Below are 19,301 nucleotides of genomic sequence, written 5' to 3'. Positions count from 1 at the left end.
AGTCATCAATGAATTGCAATGATCTGATGACATGGCATAATGCCATTGGATGATTATATTTAAATATATCAACATCAATGGAAACATTGTTACAAATCAATATTTTTATTCATAAATCCGTGCTCATTGATTTATAACAATTTCCCTTAAAGGCAAAAATCTTTTCACTAATTCACCTATTCAACCTCATAGTCAGTTATTTTGTTTATCGATTTTCTGCGATTCGATTTTTGGTTTGAATATTGGCCGGTTCAGTGTATGGTCCGGTTTTCAGTCGATCCGGTCATGCCCTTGTTCAAAACTACTCCGATAAACGCCAATTTCAGGCAAGGCGATGCTGATTCGGATCGCCCCTATACTGTATTGATACCTCAAATCATGTCCCGCTATTAAAAATATCAACGTGGGACGGGAATCTCGGGACTTGGGAGTTGGCGAGCTTTCTAATCCGTTTTACCGTGAAAACCGGGGTTGTTTTCGTAAATAATGTGAAAAGACGAGGGTTATTTAAGTACATATAGAGTCTGCTCCACTTTTTGCTGGATTGTCTCTGCAAGACTGCTACAGACCAGCTACGGGTACAACAGAGTTACAGAGAGAGTTTACAGAGAGATTGATGGAGTGTTTCAGCTTTCACGAACCGTCCAAAACCTCCATAGAACTCTCTCTCCCACTCCCCCTTATTTAAGAATTAAGAAGGTCCTAGCGCAAAGCAATGCCTGAGATTCACAGAAATCAAAGCTCTCTTTATTTATTTTAGACTGACGTTTTGAACATTAAACAAAAACTCTCGAAAAAAGACGCTGCTGGCCTGGCGCTTGGATGAGAAAACGAGACAGATAAATCATACGCAGAGAAAAGGTAAAGTTTGGAGAACGTGAAATCTTCACGGATCTTTTTGGCTTTAGTCACCGATCTTTCGTCTCTGTTTTGAGTTTCACCGTTCTTCAATGCTTTCGAGGTTTTTCAACTACTCCAACTCTAGTTTTTATCCATTTTTTCTGTTCAATCCTCTCTCATGTCGGGGAGTTTGATCGAGAGAGCCGTTGATCTATAGGAATGCGGATAATTACGTGAAATGGCAGCAAACGAACTTCTCGATTTCAGTGTTTGGTTAATTGTCTCTCTCCTCACTTTTTTTTTTTTTGGGATGTTATTCTTTCTTCTCGCTCAAGACAATTTCTTTCTGTGTGATGTTTTTTTTTTTTTTTTTTTTCCTGTGAAAGCAGGGAAGAAGCGTAATCGACAAATGTTGAGATTTTCTTGGCTTCGTTGCTGAATTTCGTTGGAGGTGGGAAAGAATGCTGGACGCTTCTCACTGGTCTCGTTGAAGACCTAGCAGGGAAATGATACTTCTGCTGGGATTTCTGACTAGTGTTTGACCCCGCTGGGACTTGAGCTTGGAGGCTTTGTTGTTAGACAACGATTTGATCTCTGCAATTTTCAGGTCGCCAGCTCCTCTGGTTTTGTGGTTCCGGTGGCAGTGTCTTTGGTCCTTGACAAGCCCAGCTTCTTCTACCTGCTCTAATCATCTAATGAAATGCTGCTGAAAATGGCTGACATAAGATTGAGTTCGTATGGGTAATGGAGATTGAAATATTCCTGAATTCCGTCTCCTGTTTGAAAGTTGCGGGGGAAATATTATATTTTCTGAGGTTGAGAACACTACAAAGTGGATATAAGCCAGAATTCGGTCGGAAGAGATTATCTGTTTGGTGGAATAATTATAGACTTGCTCTTTGCTAAGATGTGCAGGATTTAGTTTAGTTTATTATTGAGGTAAGATGATGTACGCTTGGGAGAATCTTGGGGAGATCGCTAATGTCGCGCAGCTCACGGGTCTGAATGCCGTGCAATTAATCGCCATGATTGTGAAGGCTGCAAGCACAGCCAGAATGCACAAGAAGAACTGCAGGCAATTTGCTCTGCATTTGAAGCTGATCGGTAACTTACTAGAGCAGCTGAAAATCTCGGAGCTGAAGAGGTATCCTGAAACCCGAGAGCCACTGGAACAGCTTGAGGATGCCCTGCGAAGGTCTTACATTTTGGTGAATAGCTGCCAGGACAGGAGCTATCTATATCTGCTGGCCATGGGATGGAATATTGTGTACCAATTCAGGAAGGCTCAGGTTGAGATTGATCGGTACTTGCGGATCGTTCCCCTCATCACTCTTGTGGATAATGCTAGGGTCAAGGTATTTTTACATTTGTATATGAATATTACATTTCTATGTTGGTTTCATTTGCATTAGGGTATATAACGTTCTGTTTTTGTCTTTTCCAAGGACACTTCATGGCTTCCTTCTTGGTACTGGTTTTAATTAATTATTCTAATTTTTCATTGTCAAATCTAGCCACTGTAAGTTAATCGAACCTATTTTTGTATTTCTGGTATATAAAAGATCGACTTCTTGAACCTCAGCCTGCCAATTACAAATGGAGTCACCTTTCCATTAGAAAGCTCTCAAAGTAGAAAGCATGGGAATTCGTATGGCAATATTCACAGAAGGGAGTGTTCTTTATAGGATCTTCTTTACCAAATAAACCCAAATGTGCAAACTTAACCGAACCAATCTGATATCTGAAACACTACTAATTACCAGATGGATCTGGTGCCATTTTTTCTTTTGGTGGGGTGTGTGTTTGAGACGGGTACAAGGGTTCATAGTTAACAGCCATCAAATTTACTTTGATGGTGTTTGAATTTGTATGGGATATAGAGTGATGGCCCCGATTGAGAAGAATAAGTCAACATATAATTAAAGTCTGTAGGAATGCCTCTTAAAGACTCAAACTATCAGCAGTCAATATTCAGTGAGCAACTCTATTAGAGACACCCCTCCCCTCACCCCCCCCCCCTCCTCTAAAAAAAACAGTGAACTCTGGTAAAGATCATTTGTAATGTCCAAGAGAAGGAATAATGGAGCAACCTTGAATTCATCTCCTCACCATTGCTTTTGACCATATCCTTCAACTGTTGGATAACAAAGATCTAGGGGAATACATTCAAAACTTGGGAGCAAAATACTGATGTATGAATTGGTGATTTGAAGATTAAACTCTTTCCGTTTTCAACACGCAATTGCTTTCCCCATGGCAAAAGAAGAATAATGAGTTGCTTTTGTGTGTGTGTGTTAGATAAGTACTAGTCACTTTGTTTCTCTGGGAGCTGCCTAACTAGGGGAAATATACTCTCCCCATAAATGTAGTAAGCCAATTTGGATGATTTATCTACTTTATTTGCAGTCTTGGTTACTTCCACAATATTGTATATGTTTCTCATTTATGCTGATCCATTTTCCATCTAATTGGCAGGAAAGATTGGAAGATATTGAAAGGGATCAACGTGAATACACCCTGGATGAAGAGGACAGAAGGGTGCAGGATGCTATTCTAAGACGGGATCACTCAAGAGATGAAACCATGGTGCTAAAGAAGACTCTCTCTTGTTCGTATCCAAACTTGCCTTTTGATGAAGCGCTCCATAAAGAGAATGAGAAGCTCCAGCTAGAATTAGAACGATCACAATCATACATGGATGTTGGACAATATGAAGTAATTCAACATTTGATTGCAGTCACAGAAACTGCAGCATGTTCTCTACCGGAGAAATATTCACCCCTCACAAGTTCCGAGAAAGTGGAGCCAAATTATTCGAGTGGCAATGATGAGAAAGGACATTCATTTGAAGGAAGTTATTACAGTGGAAATGATACTCGAACGACCTCAAGGTTTGTTTTCATTTTGTTTGTGAGAAGCATGTTGTGAAAGTTGACAACCCTAGATTAGAATTTGAGTTCTTAGAACATTCAGTCATCTTGCATGACATTTTTCCGCCTTTGTGATGGATTATTTAGATTAACCGAAAGCTAAACACTTTCTGATTCAACTATCAGATTCGGTTGATCATAATAAATTAATAAGAGTCCGCATTTCTGATACGATTATACTTAGTTTTCTTCAGTACAGTATTTAATCAGCATATTGTTTAAGTTCTAACTTATAAGTTACAATGTCTGAGAACCTTGTACCAGTGTCAAACAAACACTAACTTCTGATGTTGGAAGTGTGAAAGACCTGACATTCCAACAAGCCTACTAAATTTCCGTGGATAAGATGCTTACTGTATATGTCCAAACTTGTCCTGAGTGCATTCTGGCCACATGCATTTATGGAGGTCTTAGACTCGGGAAATGGATTGCCTATGGAGTCTTAGTTCTGCACTTAGGTGGTTATTATCCTTCCTGTCTAACCAAGAAACAAACCAGGGTACTCCTCTATACATGTCCTGGATCTTTAAATTGCTGATTTGTGCCCTTGCTCTCAGCGGGTGCAGCTGTATCTTATTGTATATGTGCATCATCAACCGTTTCAAATGATTTAACTAAGTAAACCATGGGAGAGATTGTAAAATGTAAAACCAAATTAAAATGAGCATATCTATTGTATTCATAATTTATAGTTTATTTTATTTTATGTATAAAATCTGTAACATTGTTGTACCTTTTTCTTTTTTTCCCATATTGCAGATGCTGTGTATGTTATATTGTTAACTACTAAGTAATTCAGAATATATTAAAGAAAAATGTTTGACAGTCATTGTCAGACATGTGGTATGACTGTCTAAATTCTAATAGATGTCAAAAGCATTCTATTGGTTTTCTTGACCCCCCTTATTTTACGGGTTTGCCCCATTCAGAATGGACTGAGAGGCCATGTGTCTGAAGCTGACTATGAGGCCAGCATAGCCCTATGTTTAATGATCTTGTAGATCAAAGTTTAAACCAGTTCAGGTTGGCTTAGTTCCTGGGTGCTTACATCTGCATTAGTCCAGCACCTAAGTGACTAGGTGACCAGAAAGGTCTGGTGCCTTGGGCTGTCCTTGGATCTTTGGTAACTAGGGTCATGATAAATTTATTATGCTTTTATGGATCTCTTGTCACAACTTCTTCCTTGGTATTACTTTGAAGTTTCCAGTCGTCGTTTATGAGCTTGACAAAATACTATAAATCCTCTTTATCCTGGTAATTTGCTTTGCCTCATGTTCTTCTTTCTTCTTTCTTCTTTTTTTTTTTTTTTTCCAATTTTAAATTTGGGTTCCTAATTCAATAGAATTATTTCGTTACTATAGTAAGATCTATGTTTTGTATGTGGTTGGTTACAGACACAATAATAATTTTGTGTGCAGAAACACTTCTTCGGTTTCATCAGGAAATGATCTGCTGCCCAATAGAGGATCCCATTGGCATGAAGAATGGCATTCAGATTTACTGGGCTGTTGTTCAGAACCATATTTGTGTACATACTCTTTTACCCCTTAATGCCTAGTTTACCTATTTTAGTGTTATTTATAAATGCAAAGTGAAAATATTCTTTTTCTTGACTATTAGCGCACCTATACGCATGAAGTTCTTATCACACTGCAGGTATGTGTCTTTCGGAATGGAAACTGTTAGGATATGTGCTGGGTTTAGTCATGATAGGGGAGTCTCCCTATTGTGTTATGTTTGGTCCTTTTTAGTTTTACTAGTTGGAGTCTAGTTTGATTAAGTTGTGCATGTGTATCTTGTAACCTACTCAGAGTCTGACTCTGATTTTACTTATTACTATAAATAGTTCATTAGCAGACCATGATAGGTAAAGTTGAACCTATTGTGGGTTTAGCTCTCTCTTCAACTTGCAGGTATTTGGTTTGTTACATGATATCAAAGCTGTAACCAGTACTTGATTCTACTTGACATTTGTTTTGAGAGCCATGAAGACAAGAGAAAAAAAAGTGTTTTTTCCCTTCGATTTCTTCTTCAAGTTGAGAAAAAGGGGTTTCTTATCTGGTATTGTTTACTGCTATTGCTTCTGCTGTCTTGCTCCAAGCAAGATCCTATTTTGCAACATGGGTTCTCTTATCTGGTATCATTGCTGCAATTTGCTGCTGCATTGATTACAGCTAATCGAATCTGCTGTAATGTTGTGCTGAAGATTTCTGGTATCGACTACTACTGCTACCTTGCTGATTGAGTTGGTATTATGATACCCTGGTGATTGAGATTTTTATCACTTGGAAAAGAAGAATGGCTTTCATGATATTTTGCTACTGCTACTGACTGTTACTATCGTCTTCTGATCCTATCGTTTGCTGAAGATGGTGTGTTCTTGTGCATTGTCTCCTACTTCTGGTTTTGACAAGACGAAGCTGTTGCAGATGCGGTAATGTAGTACTGAAATTGAATAATCAAAACAGTACCAAAACAAGATCCTTTCACAGAGAATAAAATCCAGATTTAAGAGAAATCAAATTAAACAAAGTCGAATGGTCAAATGAGACTGAAACTGGGATCAAGTTTAACAAATCAATAATAGAACAGCTATTGAAAATCGGGGATCAATCTACTGGTTAGATCAAAAAATAGAAGGTAATCTTAGTTGATCTAGGATAGGGGCAAGCCAGTAATTTGACCAATCAAAATAAAGATCAGAAAACAGAATTATATTGGATATTTAATCCTAATCACTGGGATAATTATCAGCCAAAATAGATTAATACCAATGTAGAAATCGATTCAGTGAATATCTCAGTAAAACAGTAAAATATAAGAACAAGGGCAGTTTAGATATTTCACTAAATATATGGATTAGAAGGCCTGATCTGTACCAAATTGAATCTAGTTCCTTTTTAGGGTTGAGGAAAAAATGGTCAAATTTTGGATGCATTCTAATGGTTGGATTGCTTAATCTCAAAAAAATGTAACGTGTAAATCTTAGGTTGAATACTAATTTGCAGAAAACTCAAGGTCTGAACTCACTTGTTAATGACAATTAGAACTAGAAGAATCTGAAATCCAGTAGTATATTGGCAGCTTTAGAATAAGAACAGCACAAAATAACATCCAGCTTCACACCACAAGGTGGTTCAATTGGATCAAACACCGATCTCCTTGGTCAAACACAAGAGGTCTTCAAGCATGAAGAAGCAAGCAAAAGCTGCAATTTTCTTTACCAAATTCATGTACAATGCTGGCTTATATAGAAGACTAAAAAATAAACTCCTACACTAAAAAGGAAAGGCCTAACCAATCCTTAACTAATTAGGAGACATAGACTGACTAGAAAACTGAATTAATAAAGGAAAGTAACTCAAAATTGGACTGGACTTACAGAATTCCACTTAATAACAATTAAAATAAAGAAATAAAGGCATGTAACTAACAAATCCCGTATGCCTAGTATCTGCCCATATTATAGATCCATTAAAGTGGCCCATTACAATGAAAACCATAGTTGTCAAGGCAGCAAGGCGACCTAAGGCGGGAAGGAGTGCCTAAGCGCTTAGGCGGCAAGGCGCCTAAGTGTTATTAATGTAGTCCTAGGTAGGAGTAGTCCCACTAGGAACCAGGGTAATAGGATCACCAAACAAGGCTGACCGATTGGGACAGCTTAGGCTAATTAGAGCAGAATTAGGGTTAGGGTTAGGGTTTTGAGCTAGGGTTTTATTTGGTAACGATGTGCAGAATTTTAGGAGTCCATTAATGTAAGTTTGGTTTGATTTGGATGAAGTTGGAAATCTAGGGTTTCGGGTTAGAGGCCTTGTAAAAATGGAGTGTTTTCAAGATCTAGGGTTTAGGGGTGGACTTTGGGAAAGGGGTTTATAGGGTATTAATGGGCAGGTCTAGGGGGTTATTTTGGTATAAAGAAGTTAGGGTTTGGATGAGTTACGAAATTCTGCAATTTAGGGCAGAATTGGATTTAGGGTTTTGATGGACGAATTGGGCTGCAACTGAGATCGAGTGGAGGGATAAGGCTGGACAGAATTTAGAGTGAGGCTAGGGTTATGGGAATCGATTAGGGTTAAGTGGAGGATTAAGAAGAGGAATGAAATTGCAGAATTATAAAACTACTTACTTGAATCAACATTGATCTCCAACAGTAGCAGATTGAAGAAAAGCTAAGAGATGACCTCCCGATCTACAAGATGCAAGGAGTCACTGGGGATTCCAGTCCTTCAACCTTGATATTACTCAGAAGGGGGGCGGGGTCTAGATATGACACACAAGACAGTCTCTGAAGAGAGAAGTAGCAGCAGCAGCAAAGACAACAGCAAAATAATATTTTTTATTAATCAAATTCGTGTTCAATGCTGGCCTCCCCTACAAACTTATATAGAAGACTCAAAAATAGACTTAGACACTAAAAAGGAATGGCCTAACCCTATCCCTAACCTATTAGGTAACTTAAATTGACTAGGAATCTGGAATACTAAAGGAAATAGACTCAAAATATGGCTGGACTTATAGAGTCCTAATCCAGCCCAACTTACATCACATGACCACTTAAGTTGTCACATGACCACTTAACCAAGTCACATGATCACTTAAATTGAACCAATTGGATGCAACCAATTTGAACTGGTTCATTTAAAAAACATACAAAAAAACTAAGCATTGGGCTAATCCCGTATGCAACCTATATACCCCTAGTTTAGGCTCATTAAAGTGGCCTATTACATAGAAAACCCTTGGGATCAAAGGCCCAACATGTATATAACCTAACCCTAGGCCTATTTCTAAAGAAATAAGCCAATTTCTATGATGAACTTGCATCAACTCTCCCCAACTTGAAAATATTCGTCTTCGAATTTTGCAGTGATGGGGGGGGGAATCAACATGTGATCAGCAGCTTTGACCATCCCCAAACAAAATTCCGATGAGGCAGGAACATTGGGGATAAAGTCTTCAATGCGTGGAGCTTGCTCTTCGAAGAACCATGGTGGCATAACAAACTCTATGTGTTCTTTCTTTGAATCAGTAGCAACTGTCAATGTCTCGTCCATAGAGCCTTCAGTGTTAGCAACCTTCTCATCTAATGCATGAGACATAAGCTCCACCTCTTCAAGAACAACATCTTGAAGGTCATTGTTTTCCTTTGGAATGCTCTCAATCAACTTTTCATCTTCTACTGTTTCAGCTTTGTCTACTTTGTTCTCTTCAGTGTATACCTCTTCAGTAGAATCTTCTACAATTGTGTTTTGGACCTCCACATCAATTTGATGGCCGAGTTTCTCAATTATGATCTCAACTACTGGTGCAGCTTGGTTTACTTGAGTTTCTTTAGCTATCGGTTTTTGAATCTCTTCAACACAAACTGCCTTAGTAGAATCTTCTGTTGGTACATCTGCCATTGGTGAAACTTCAAACACAGTCGATGCCACTTGCGTTTGAGTTGACATGTTCGGCAGTCCCTATGGCTGTACAGTCGATGTGGTCACCTTTGGTTGTAACCCTTTTAGAGTAAACAAATGGTATAGACGGTGTCGATCAGGTAGGACACACGAGTTGTTTTCAGGTTCAATCCAACCTTGTCGCTCGTCCAACCAATTACAACCTACTGCAATAATGCTCCTTGGAGATGGTACTGGCTTACACCAAGCACTGTCAGAGTATGAGGAACACTCAAATTCAACAAAGACTTGACTTGTAGGCATGATGCAAATCTCTCCTGACTGGGACAACATATCCGCCACAGATTGTGAAATAATGTTGTTACGTCGCCTCTCATCAACAATTAATATGGCTGTGCTCCCATTGGGTAGACGAACTCGGGTCTTAAAAATGAATGGAGGTGGGTCTTTCGAGGCTTGGTTGGAGCTTTCCTCCGCCATAGCTCTGAAACCAATTTAATGTAGTCCTAGGTAGGAGTAGTCATACTAGGAACCAGGGTAATAGGATCACCAAGCAAGGCTGGACGATTGGGACAGCTTAGGCTAATTAGGGCAGAATTAGGGTTAGGGTTTTGAGCTAGGGTTTTATTTGGTAATGATGTGCAGATTTTAAGGAGTCTATTAATGTAAGTTTGGTTTGATTTGGATGAAGTTGGAAATCTAGGGTTTCGAGTTAGAGGCCTTGTAAAAATGGAGTGTTTTCAGGATCTAGGGTTTAGGGGTGGATTTTGGGAAAGGGGTTTATAGGGTATTAATGGGCAGGTCTAGGGGGTTATTTTGGTATAAAGAAGTTAGGGTTTGGATGAGTTACGAAATTCTGCAATTTATGGCAGAATTGGATTTAGGATTTTGATGGACGGATTGGGCTGCAACTGAGATCGAGTGGAGGGATAAGGCTGGACAGAATTTAGAGTGAGGCTAGGGTTATGGGAATCGATTAGGGTTAAGTGGAGGATTAAGAAGAGGAATGAAATTGCAGAATTATAAAACTACGTACTTGAATTAACACTGATCTCCAATAGTAGCAGATTGAAGAAAAGCTAAGAGAGGACCTCCCGATCTACAAGATGCAAGGAGTCACTGGGGATTCCAGTCCTTCAACATTGATATTACTCACAAGGGGGGGTCTTGATATGACACACAAGACAGTCTCTGAAGAGAGAAGCAGCAGCAACAAAATAATATTTTTTATTAATCAAATTCGTGTTCAATGCTGGCCTCCCTTACAAACTTATATAGAAGACTCAAAAATAGACTTCGACACTAAAAAGGAATGGCCTAACCCTATCCCTAACCTGCTAGGTAACTTAAACTGACTAGGAAACTAGAATACTAAGGAAATAGACTCAAAATATGGCTGGACTTATAGAGTCATAATCCAGCCCAACTTACATCACATGATCACTTAAGTTGTCACATGACCACTTAACCAAGTCACATGATCACTTAAATTGAACCAATTGGATGCAACCAATTTGAACTGGTTCATTGAAAAAACATAAAAATAAACTAAGTATTGGGCTAATCCCGTATGCAACCTATATACCCCTAGTTTAGGCTCATTAAACTAGCCTATTACATAGAAAACCCTTGGGATCAAAGGCCCAACATGTATATAACCTAACCTTAGGCCTATTTCTAAAGAAATATGCCAATTTCTATGATGAACCTGCATCAGTTATTTTTTTATTTCCCCTCTTTTCTAACATTATTTAGTATGCTACAATATGTACCTTATATCATTAAAAATCAACATTAAGCCACATCAATTCATAGAAATCAATATTAAGCAACATCAAGTCATAAAAAATCAACATTAAGTCACATTAGGTAATAAAAAATCAATATTAAGCCATATAAAGTCATCAAAAATGAAAACATACATTTGATTTATACTATTCTTAGAACATATGATCTTATCAATAAGTAATTAAACCGCTCTCGATTTAGAAAAATGTTCTTGTTCTCTAAGAAGTTTGATTGATCAAATGATTTTATTTTTACATGAGACTTTTTGTACTAGGTAGAACACAAAATCAGCTTTCCAACAAATCCAAGATTGCTTAAATCTGATTTATATTGAAGGAGTTAAGTTCCGGTCAAACCTTATTTGGTGTGCACGAATGTTGTCAAAATCACTCTAAATGAAAATATATATTTTTTAATTATCAAAGTAAATGAATATTTTTTCCGCACTTTAGGTTTCTAGCATTGTTTTACCATATTAAGATTTATGGAATTTTTAGATATGAGATAAAACTCAACATTAGAAAGTTGAAAATTTCACCTGTCACCAAAAATCCAGTTTTTGTTCTTGAACTGGGGGGGTTGACTTTTTATCCTTTTGGAATTTGATTTTTTAACTATTTTTATTGGATTCAAATAGGGGGTATTTGCCTATTTATGAATAATATCTTAACATTTACTTAAATGATATTTGGCATAAATAAGTGCCAAAACTTGATCTGATACCAATTAAACCAGTGTGCCCTACAATATGGCGGCAGTCGCCTAGGCCCCTTGAGATCCGCCTGGACGCCTAGGCGGCGCCTTGACAAACTATGATGAAAACACATGGGATCAAAGACCCAACACATACATAACCCAACCCAAAGCTTATTTCTAATCAAATAAACCCATATCTGTGATTTATCTGCATCAATTCTCCCCAGCTTGAAAAAAATTGACCTCAAATTTTGCAAATGTAAGTAGCAGCTTTGACCATTCCCAAACAAAAATCTGGTGATGTAAGGACATTAAGAATAAAGTCTTCAATTTTGGGAGTTTCTCTTCAAAGTAGTGACGTGGAAACACAAACTCAATAAATTCTCCGATGGTAAGAATAGCATCAGAGGTGGTTACCGCTTCATACGAAGTGTACTCGAAGTCTTCCTTAATCACGACCCCATCTAGTACTATTGCTTTAACAATGTTTTCATCAACCCTTGTAATGCAATCCTCAGCTTTGGTAACCTTCTCATAGAAGACTTGAGGCACACGCTCTACCTCTTCAAGAACAGCATCATGAATGTTGGTGATTTCTTGTGGAGTGTTCTCAACCACTACCTCATCTCGCATTGTCTCAACTTTGTGTACTCTAATCTCTTCAATGTAGACCTGTTCAATAGAATCTTCTACATGTTGATCTTCCGTCTTTGAAGCTTCAAGCACTATCTCTTCTTTATCATCACAATTCATTGTGATCACTTCAACTATATCTTTTACTTTATGCTCCTTTTCTTTGAATGCTTCCTTTGTTCTTCTTTTGATGGTGCAAAGTTTAGCTCAGTCTATATTATAACATTGTTGGTGCTTGACTTCCAACATTCCTCAATTTGCTAATTGAATTTCATTGATGGTTGCTTCAAGTTGTCTTCAGTTCTAAAGGCCTTTTGGTAGTAATCTTGTCGAAGGGCGAGTTTCCTTTGGATATGGTCTGGTGGGTACTTGTTCTTCAACTCGAGCTTCATCTCTTCCCAAGTCCTAGGTTCACGTCTTCTAACCTTAAGCCTATCTTCATGGAATCTCCACCATTCTCTAGCACAACCAGTCGATCGCAAGAAAATAAAGTGAAGCTTCCTTGCCTCAAACGTTTCATACTAGTCAAAATATTCCTCTAGAGAATCTAACCAATTAAAGAATAGGCATGTACTCCCTCTTTGAAGTCTAATGATATTATTAACAGTTGAACTAAGTCTATGATTTTCAAAAGGCGTATGGGCTGCATAAGACCTCTTAGACCTCTATCCATGACCTCTGATTGTGGTTGTGCGTTGTAGAATGTGTCGGATATCTTGTCTCGCCTTCAGGAAGTGCATTACTGCCTTGTATAGGGAGCAGCAATTCAGTTCTCCATTGCTGTCAATAGAGCATTCATTCTACCTTTCTGATCAGAAGTTAACTGATGTAACATCTCCATCATCCTAGCCACAGGATCAGATGGATCTGGAGTCCTTGAACTATTCTTTGCCATGCCCTGATACCACATAATGTAGGACTGCAATTGAAAGACTCAAAACAGTAGCCAAACTTGACCTTTTAATCAAAGAATAATTCAGTACATAACCCAACTCAAAGCCTATTTTTAATAAAATAAAGCCATATCTGTGATTTATCTGCATCATGGGGTTACCCCTTCTCTTGCTTCCAGGAGATTTTCTGGTGTCGTTTGCTACTATTCTCTGGTGCTGATGGTATTGTCGATGGATTTGCTACCGCCATCTCTCCCTCTTGATTACCACTCACCCCCAACCCCTAGTCACATTATTGCTTTTGGTTATCTTTATTTTTTTTTGTTTCCCAATAATACTCCTGCCTTTTATTTTAATTCATTCAATATCCATATTTAGGGTTATTGCCAAGACTGTCCCCAACAATAATTTCTAATTCCGTTCATATCCCTTATTTTATTTGCTTCCGAGCATACCCCTGGTGAATATTACAAAACCCCTTTGTGTCCCCCTCTTCTTTATATACCAAGTAATTACATTCTGCCACCAAACCCTTTTCTCCCTTAATGCTTTTGATATATTTACAATTTTGTCACTAAGCTCTTGATTTGAGTCTTCTCTTGCTTGAGTGGGCTCATAAGTGTGGCCAGGATTTACAGAATTGCTATTGAGCTTATTAAATATTTGTCATATTATTACTTTGGTGGGTCTTTGATCACATCGCAATTTTGTGAAGATTGGTATTTGCGTGGAATGATGGTTGTTATTGCTATCATTGGAGATTATTTGCTCAGATTTGTTTAAATTTGGCCTTTCTAGTATTTTATTTTCTACCATGAGGGAGAGATTGGAGATTATTCATGGCTGCTCTTGATGATGGGTTTTTGTGATGCTGGTTATTGCTACCATATGATGGTGGAATATGTTTTATTCCATCCTTTGCTTTATTTGTCCACGTGTAATGCTATACAAGAGGACGAGATTGGAGACTATTATTATTATCATCATCATCATCATCATCATCTGCTCAAGTCATCAGCTGAAGATTATTATTATTTAGTTTTTCGTTTTTTGTGTCATCTACTCATGTCCTCAGCAACAATTTTATCTTATGAAGATAATTATTTGTGATTTTCAGCAAAATACAATTTATCTAGTCTACAACAACCGTATAATGTTTGGTTCCGAGCAACTTTATGTTGAGTTATTTGGTCTCTAGCAACCTGATGCTGCTACTTGGTCCCTGACAATCTGATGCGTCTACTTGGTCCCCAACAATCTTATACCGCATTTTTATCAGTGGTCTGCAGTAACCTATACTGCATTTTTATCTATGGCCTACAGTAACCTATATTGCAGTTTTACGAGTGGTTCGCAGCAATCTATGTTGCATTTTTATCTTTCTTCTTTGTACAGATCACTACTAACTACCTGCCTTCCTTGGGAAGAGCTTATGATGTTGTTGCTGATATCATATTTTGGATGGCGGATTTATGTTCTCTACTGCATATTTTGTTCGTTGCTGATGATTATGTTGGATTTATTCGACACGAGATTTTTATCTACTATTGTTGCTAATGATTGATATGCTTGAGTTGATATTGCAACCAAAATGAAGTTCTCTGTGCTCACGGGCGTCTATGACTGCTATATATTGTCAAGACTGATGTTGTTTTTAATGTCTATTCTTGTTGTTCTAAGCTGGAACCCTTGATATATATACTCCAGCATGAGGGGGGAGTGTTAAGATATGTACTGGGTTTAGTCAAGATAGGGGAGTGTCCCTTTAGTTTTACTAGTTGGAATTAAGTTGGATTAGGTCGTGCGTGTTTGTGTGTCTTGTAACCTACTCAGAATCTGACTCTGATTTTGCTTATTATTATAAATAGTTCATTGGCAGACCATGATACGTATGTTGAACCTATCGTTGGTTTAGCTCTCTCTTCGACTTGCAGGTATTGGTTCTAGGCTCTGGGTTTGTTCAGAAACAAACTACAAATAGGTTTCCAACGTTTGAGTATGGAATATGTTTACTCCCCCTCACCCCCAAAACCTTGTTTATGGTACTAGGGAATATGTTAGCTGCTGCATGGAGTTGGATATCATGGTTCAGAACCCTGTTGTAACTATATGTTATCACATGACCAATGCTTAGGAGAACAAGATACTGATATCAATTTCACCTTTGGCTTACTGAATCAATGACATTCTTGAGTTGTCATATACTCTTGCAATATGCATGATGACATATGCTTGGCCATGATTTTCCTGCGAAGTGACATGTTACATTCTGCTTCTGACCTTTTTTGAGTCAAAGAGGATACAGCACATTCTACGTCGTGGGCCAGACACCTGGGTTGCTGATGAAAATTTTGATTCCGTGATTCCTGCTACACAGAAATTCTTTTGTTCTCATGTTGGAGGAGATTTATCCATTATTTAGATTACCATCTGCAGTCATTTTTGCACGAGGAAATTTATGTCTTGGAATTATTTTGCAGGTCTGAAGACATGCTTCTACCCTTGTGGTACATTATCTAGGATTGCTACAGTGGCCACAAACAGGCACATGTGTGAGTAAATTAGATGGTTTTCTGGTCATTTGTCTCTTTATTTTCCATTGATTGTCCTTTTGCAATAATGTGTAAATTGATTGATAGGATGTATAAGGCAGCTCTTGCTTTTGACGCTACCTTCCTAGATAAAGTCTAGTTGTTTCCAGAAATTGTTTGTTATAAAGTCTTTGTTATGATTAACAAATAGACAATTCAAAACGCTGATGTACAAACATATACACCATGCTTAGCCAAGTGTCTCATGCTTATCTCTAGCTGTTTTGGAATATTATATTTTCCATTCACTCTAGAAAGATGCAAATGAATGATATATCAAAGAGTATTTGTTACCTGCCTTCGTTCTTTCCAAAATGCCGATATCCAACAATGATATGACATGGGTAATTGGGTATGGGCATACAAATGTGCATTGGTTGTCCAAATTTGGACAATTTGTTTTCCTGATATTTTTGGGATTGGGCATCTAGTCATTACTTGGTCTGAATTAAAGTCCATCCCTTTCACTCTACAGATATAGAGTTCTAGTATGCTATCTTGTTTGAAATTCCTAATGTTGTAAATTCATAATTGCATACTTTTTGTTGCTAGATGCTTCATTTTTGGGTACAAATACTGAGTGGATTTAAATTATAAATTTGATTGCTTACCTGGAAAATGTATATAGTTGTTACAGTATAATATATATAAATATATAAATATATATATATATTTATCCATACCCACTTAGTGGATCCATAGTAGCCAAGACCCCCCATGATCCCCATCCTAATATTTTAACTGTTGGACAGATCTGACTCACAATAACATTGCCATCCCTCACAAAGAGTTTAAGGATCAATATTGTTGGATGTTCAATCCCAATCAATACCTATCTGCATTGTTTTGGATTGGATGACCAAAACAAAGAGTGGCTGATCTGGGGGGGAGGGGGGGCTTGGCTACAGTTGGTCTGCTAATTAAATTATGATGATAATGTTGGCTATTGGAATAGTGAGTTGTGGTGTTCTTTCTGTCTTTTGGATTCCTGATTATAAATGACTGCAATATCTTTTATTGATCCCAACTGCAACCTTAAACTACATGATGTGCGATGCTATCTTTGTTAGTTGTAATCTTTGGAGGAAAAGATTTTAGATATTGATTGGGATTTAATACTGAGAAGTGCCTGGTTTTTTTGTTAATCAGCCTCAGCGGAAGCCTGTAATGAGCTCATGGCATATTCATTGATACTGGCATGTTGTTGCTATACTTGCTGCATCCGAAGAAAGCTTCGTAAAATGCTCAACATCACGGTAACTCAATTCTTATACTCGTTCCTGCTTCTTCCTTGCTCTCTCTCTCTCTCTCTCTCTAAAGATTGCTGAACCAACCAAAACAAAGCAGCTAGTGCCTATGATATTATGATGGTTCAATAAAGTGATTTTTTATGGTGGTAGTAGGTTGGGGACATCAAATGTGGAGACCTCCATGGCAAATCTTCCATGTGTAGGGCTCTCAGCTCTGGGCTATGGTCTCTACTGGCTTTGTATACTGGTTCAGTTGATTGACATAGGGCATAACTCAACCTTGAGGTCAAGGGCTTTCAGTCCACCTTAAACTCTACACATGCACAGAAGAAACAACAAAAACAACAAAGTAGATGGAAAAAGGGTGGTGAATCCTTCTCACTGGGACCATAATTATTTTTGGCAAATAAACTCCACTTTCATCAGATATTGCCCTTTCCTGATGATATATTTTGCCTTTTCTCTGCTGCACCTTGTGTGATCGTCATAAACAAAAAATTGCACGTATCATTGGATGATCTCTATAAGTGATGTTTGGTGGCTATGTGTATTGATTTTATGGCAGATTTTTATATATTCAAATCATGTAAATCTAATCCCTGCTTACCATGCAATTATTACTTTCAAGTAGCAAAAATCTGTCTAGTTTCACCAGATTGTACTCTTGGCTTGGCAGGGAGGGATTTGTGACGACTTCCTCTCACATTTAATGTGTTGCTGCTGTGCCTTGGTTCAAGAATGGCGAGAAGTGGAGATCCGTGGTGTCTATGGTATGTGCTTCTTGCAGTTCTGTTTCTCTAGTTTTAACTCTCTTTGAAGGAGGAGGGGGCGGGGGGGAAATAAGGTAAAGTAGGCCTCAATTATACATCATGATTTGCTGACATGAACCAACTTGCAGGCCCTGAAAAAACAAAGACGAGCCCACCTACCTCTCAGCACATGGAATCTTGAATGATATTTAGAGGATGGAAAGGAATGATTCAGTTAGAAATTTAGAATATACAAATTCGTTTCAACACTTATCTAGAGGTAACGGCTGGTTCCTCGCTTTACCTTGTACTTTTGGGACTTCTTTTATGCATTAATTTGGTCATGTAAAGTTTCTTCATACCGATATGGTTGTGAGTCTATATGTCATGTATCATAGTCGAGTTCTTATATACAAGAGGGCTGTTTGATTAATTTCTATTCACCTTGTACTTTTGGGACTTCTTTTGTGCATTAATTTGGCCATGTAAAGTTGCTTCATACCGATACAGCTGAGAGTCTATATTTGATATATCATAGTCAAGTTCTTATATGGAAGAGGGTTGTGTGATTAATTGATTTTCAAAGCAGATGGTTTATCCTTGTCTTCATTACATAGACTCTACCTTGGCCCAATCCCAACTACATAGGGTTTATATTTAGAGTAGTTATCTCTGCACTGGGTGTCAGTTTTTTTTTGATAAACAGAATTTATTAGCGATAGAACAATGTTCCAACAAAATCAAAGTACAAGCAAGAGAGGATACAAGGAGGGGGAGAATAAGAGAAAGTAGAACGTTGTGATTCGGCTCCAGCGGAGGCTAGGCAGTCTGCTATAGAGTTACACTCACAAAGAGTATGAGAGAAGTAAATCTCATAAAAAAACTGAACCAAAAGCATACAATCGGCCACGATGGGAGTGATGCGCCAAGGGATGTCAGTTCAGTGCCATGTCTAGAGAATTTCTGAAATCTCAAATCTGGAATTGCTCACAGATCAGCTAAGAAATCGTGACTCATACACTGAATTGCAGGAAAGAAATAGCTGTCCTAGCCCGCAAGGGACTTCTCCTTACATTCTTTTCAATCTCATTAAAAACCACATTGTATAGAGAAAGAATTAACTGAAATGAGAGTATGAAACACCCTCAAAAAGAGTAAATTAACAATTAAAACCTTTATTCGAGGAAAATTTGTAGAACAATTAAGAATGGATGAAAGCCATATGGTTTGTATGGTCTTGGGACACTCCAAAAGAGGTCTTTTTCTTCCCTCCATATCTTAGGCTTCCTCGCATGAAACCTTGTGTTGGGAATAATCTGATATTGACTTTAAGACTTTGGATGATTTCTTATACTAATTGCGTCAAAACAGGGATCCCACACGTTACAAGTACTTCCCTCCACCTAATAGATTAATGCAAACTCGCCTAAGGTCTTAGAGATAATTGATGTGAGATTATTTCCAATACTCTCCTTCACATGTTTTCGTTTGGGTGATAGTATATGTGGCACTTATTGTAGAGCCCCGAA

At 37.9% G+C, this 19,301-nt stretch overlaps 2 protein-coding genes across 2 annotated transcripts in view; both read left to right on the top strand.

Annotated features, from left to right (window-relative positions):
• LOC122659691 (SKP1-like protein 1B) overlaps positions 1-19,301 on the top strand; it is a 35,016-nt gene that overhangs the window by 1,719 nt on the left and 13,996 nt on the right. The window contains exons 2-3 of the mRNA XM_043854791.1: positions 4,274-4,282; positions 17,067-17,090. The gene's annotated coding sequence lies outside the window, so the exon portion shown is untranslated. The remainder of the gene's footprint in view (positions 1-4,273; positions 4,283-17,066; positions 17,091-19,301) is intronic.
• Positions 1,720-18,381, top strand: LOC122659689 (protein MID1-COMPLEMENTING ACTIVITY 1-like). Its single transcript, XM_043854788.1, has 7 exons — positions 1,720-2,195; positions 3,316-3,731; positions 5,189-5,298; positions 15,663-15,734; positions 16,923-17,029; positions 17,700-17,793; positions 17,922-18,381. Exons 1-7 carry the CDS (start codon positions 1,785-1,787, stop codon positions 17,972-17,974), a joined length of 1,263 nt encoding a protein of 420 aa, XP_043710723.1. The 5' UTR covers positions 1,720-1,784; the 3' UTR covers positions 17,975-18,381.

This window comes from Telopea speciosissima, chromosome 4 (genome assembly GCF_018873765.1).
Source record: "Telopea speciosissima isolate NSW1024214 ecotype Mountain lineage chromosome 4, Tspe_v1, whole genome shotgun sequence".
NCBI lineage: Eukaryota > Viridiplantae > Streptophyta > Magnoliopsida > Proteales > Proteaceae > Telopea > Telopea speciosissima.
Note: the sequence above shows the minus strand (reverse complement) of the source record. Positions and strands in the feature narration are given on the sequence as shown.

What these genes read in the sequence shown, in the direction of transcription:
- LOC122659689 (XM_043854788.1), top strand. Translation starts at nt 1,785, where the DNA reads ATGATGTACGCTTGGGAGAATCTTGGGGAGATCGCTAATGTCGCGCAG. An exon ending in GATACTCGAACGACCTCAAG is followed by an intron (nt 3,732 to 5,188) that starts GTTTGTTTTCAT and finishes TTTTGTGTGCAG; the next exon opens with AAACACTTCTTCGGTTTCAT. An exon ending in TTGTTCAGAACCATATTTGT is followed by an intron (nt 5,299 to 15,662) that starts GTACATACTCTT and finishes ATTATTTTGCAG; the next exon opens with GTCTGAAGACATGCTTCTAC.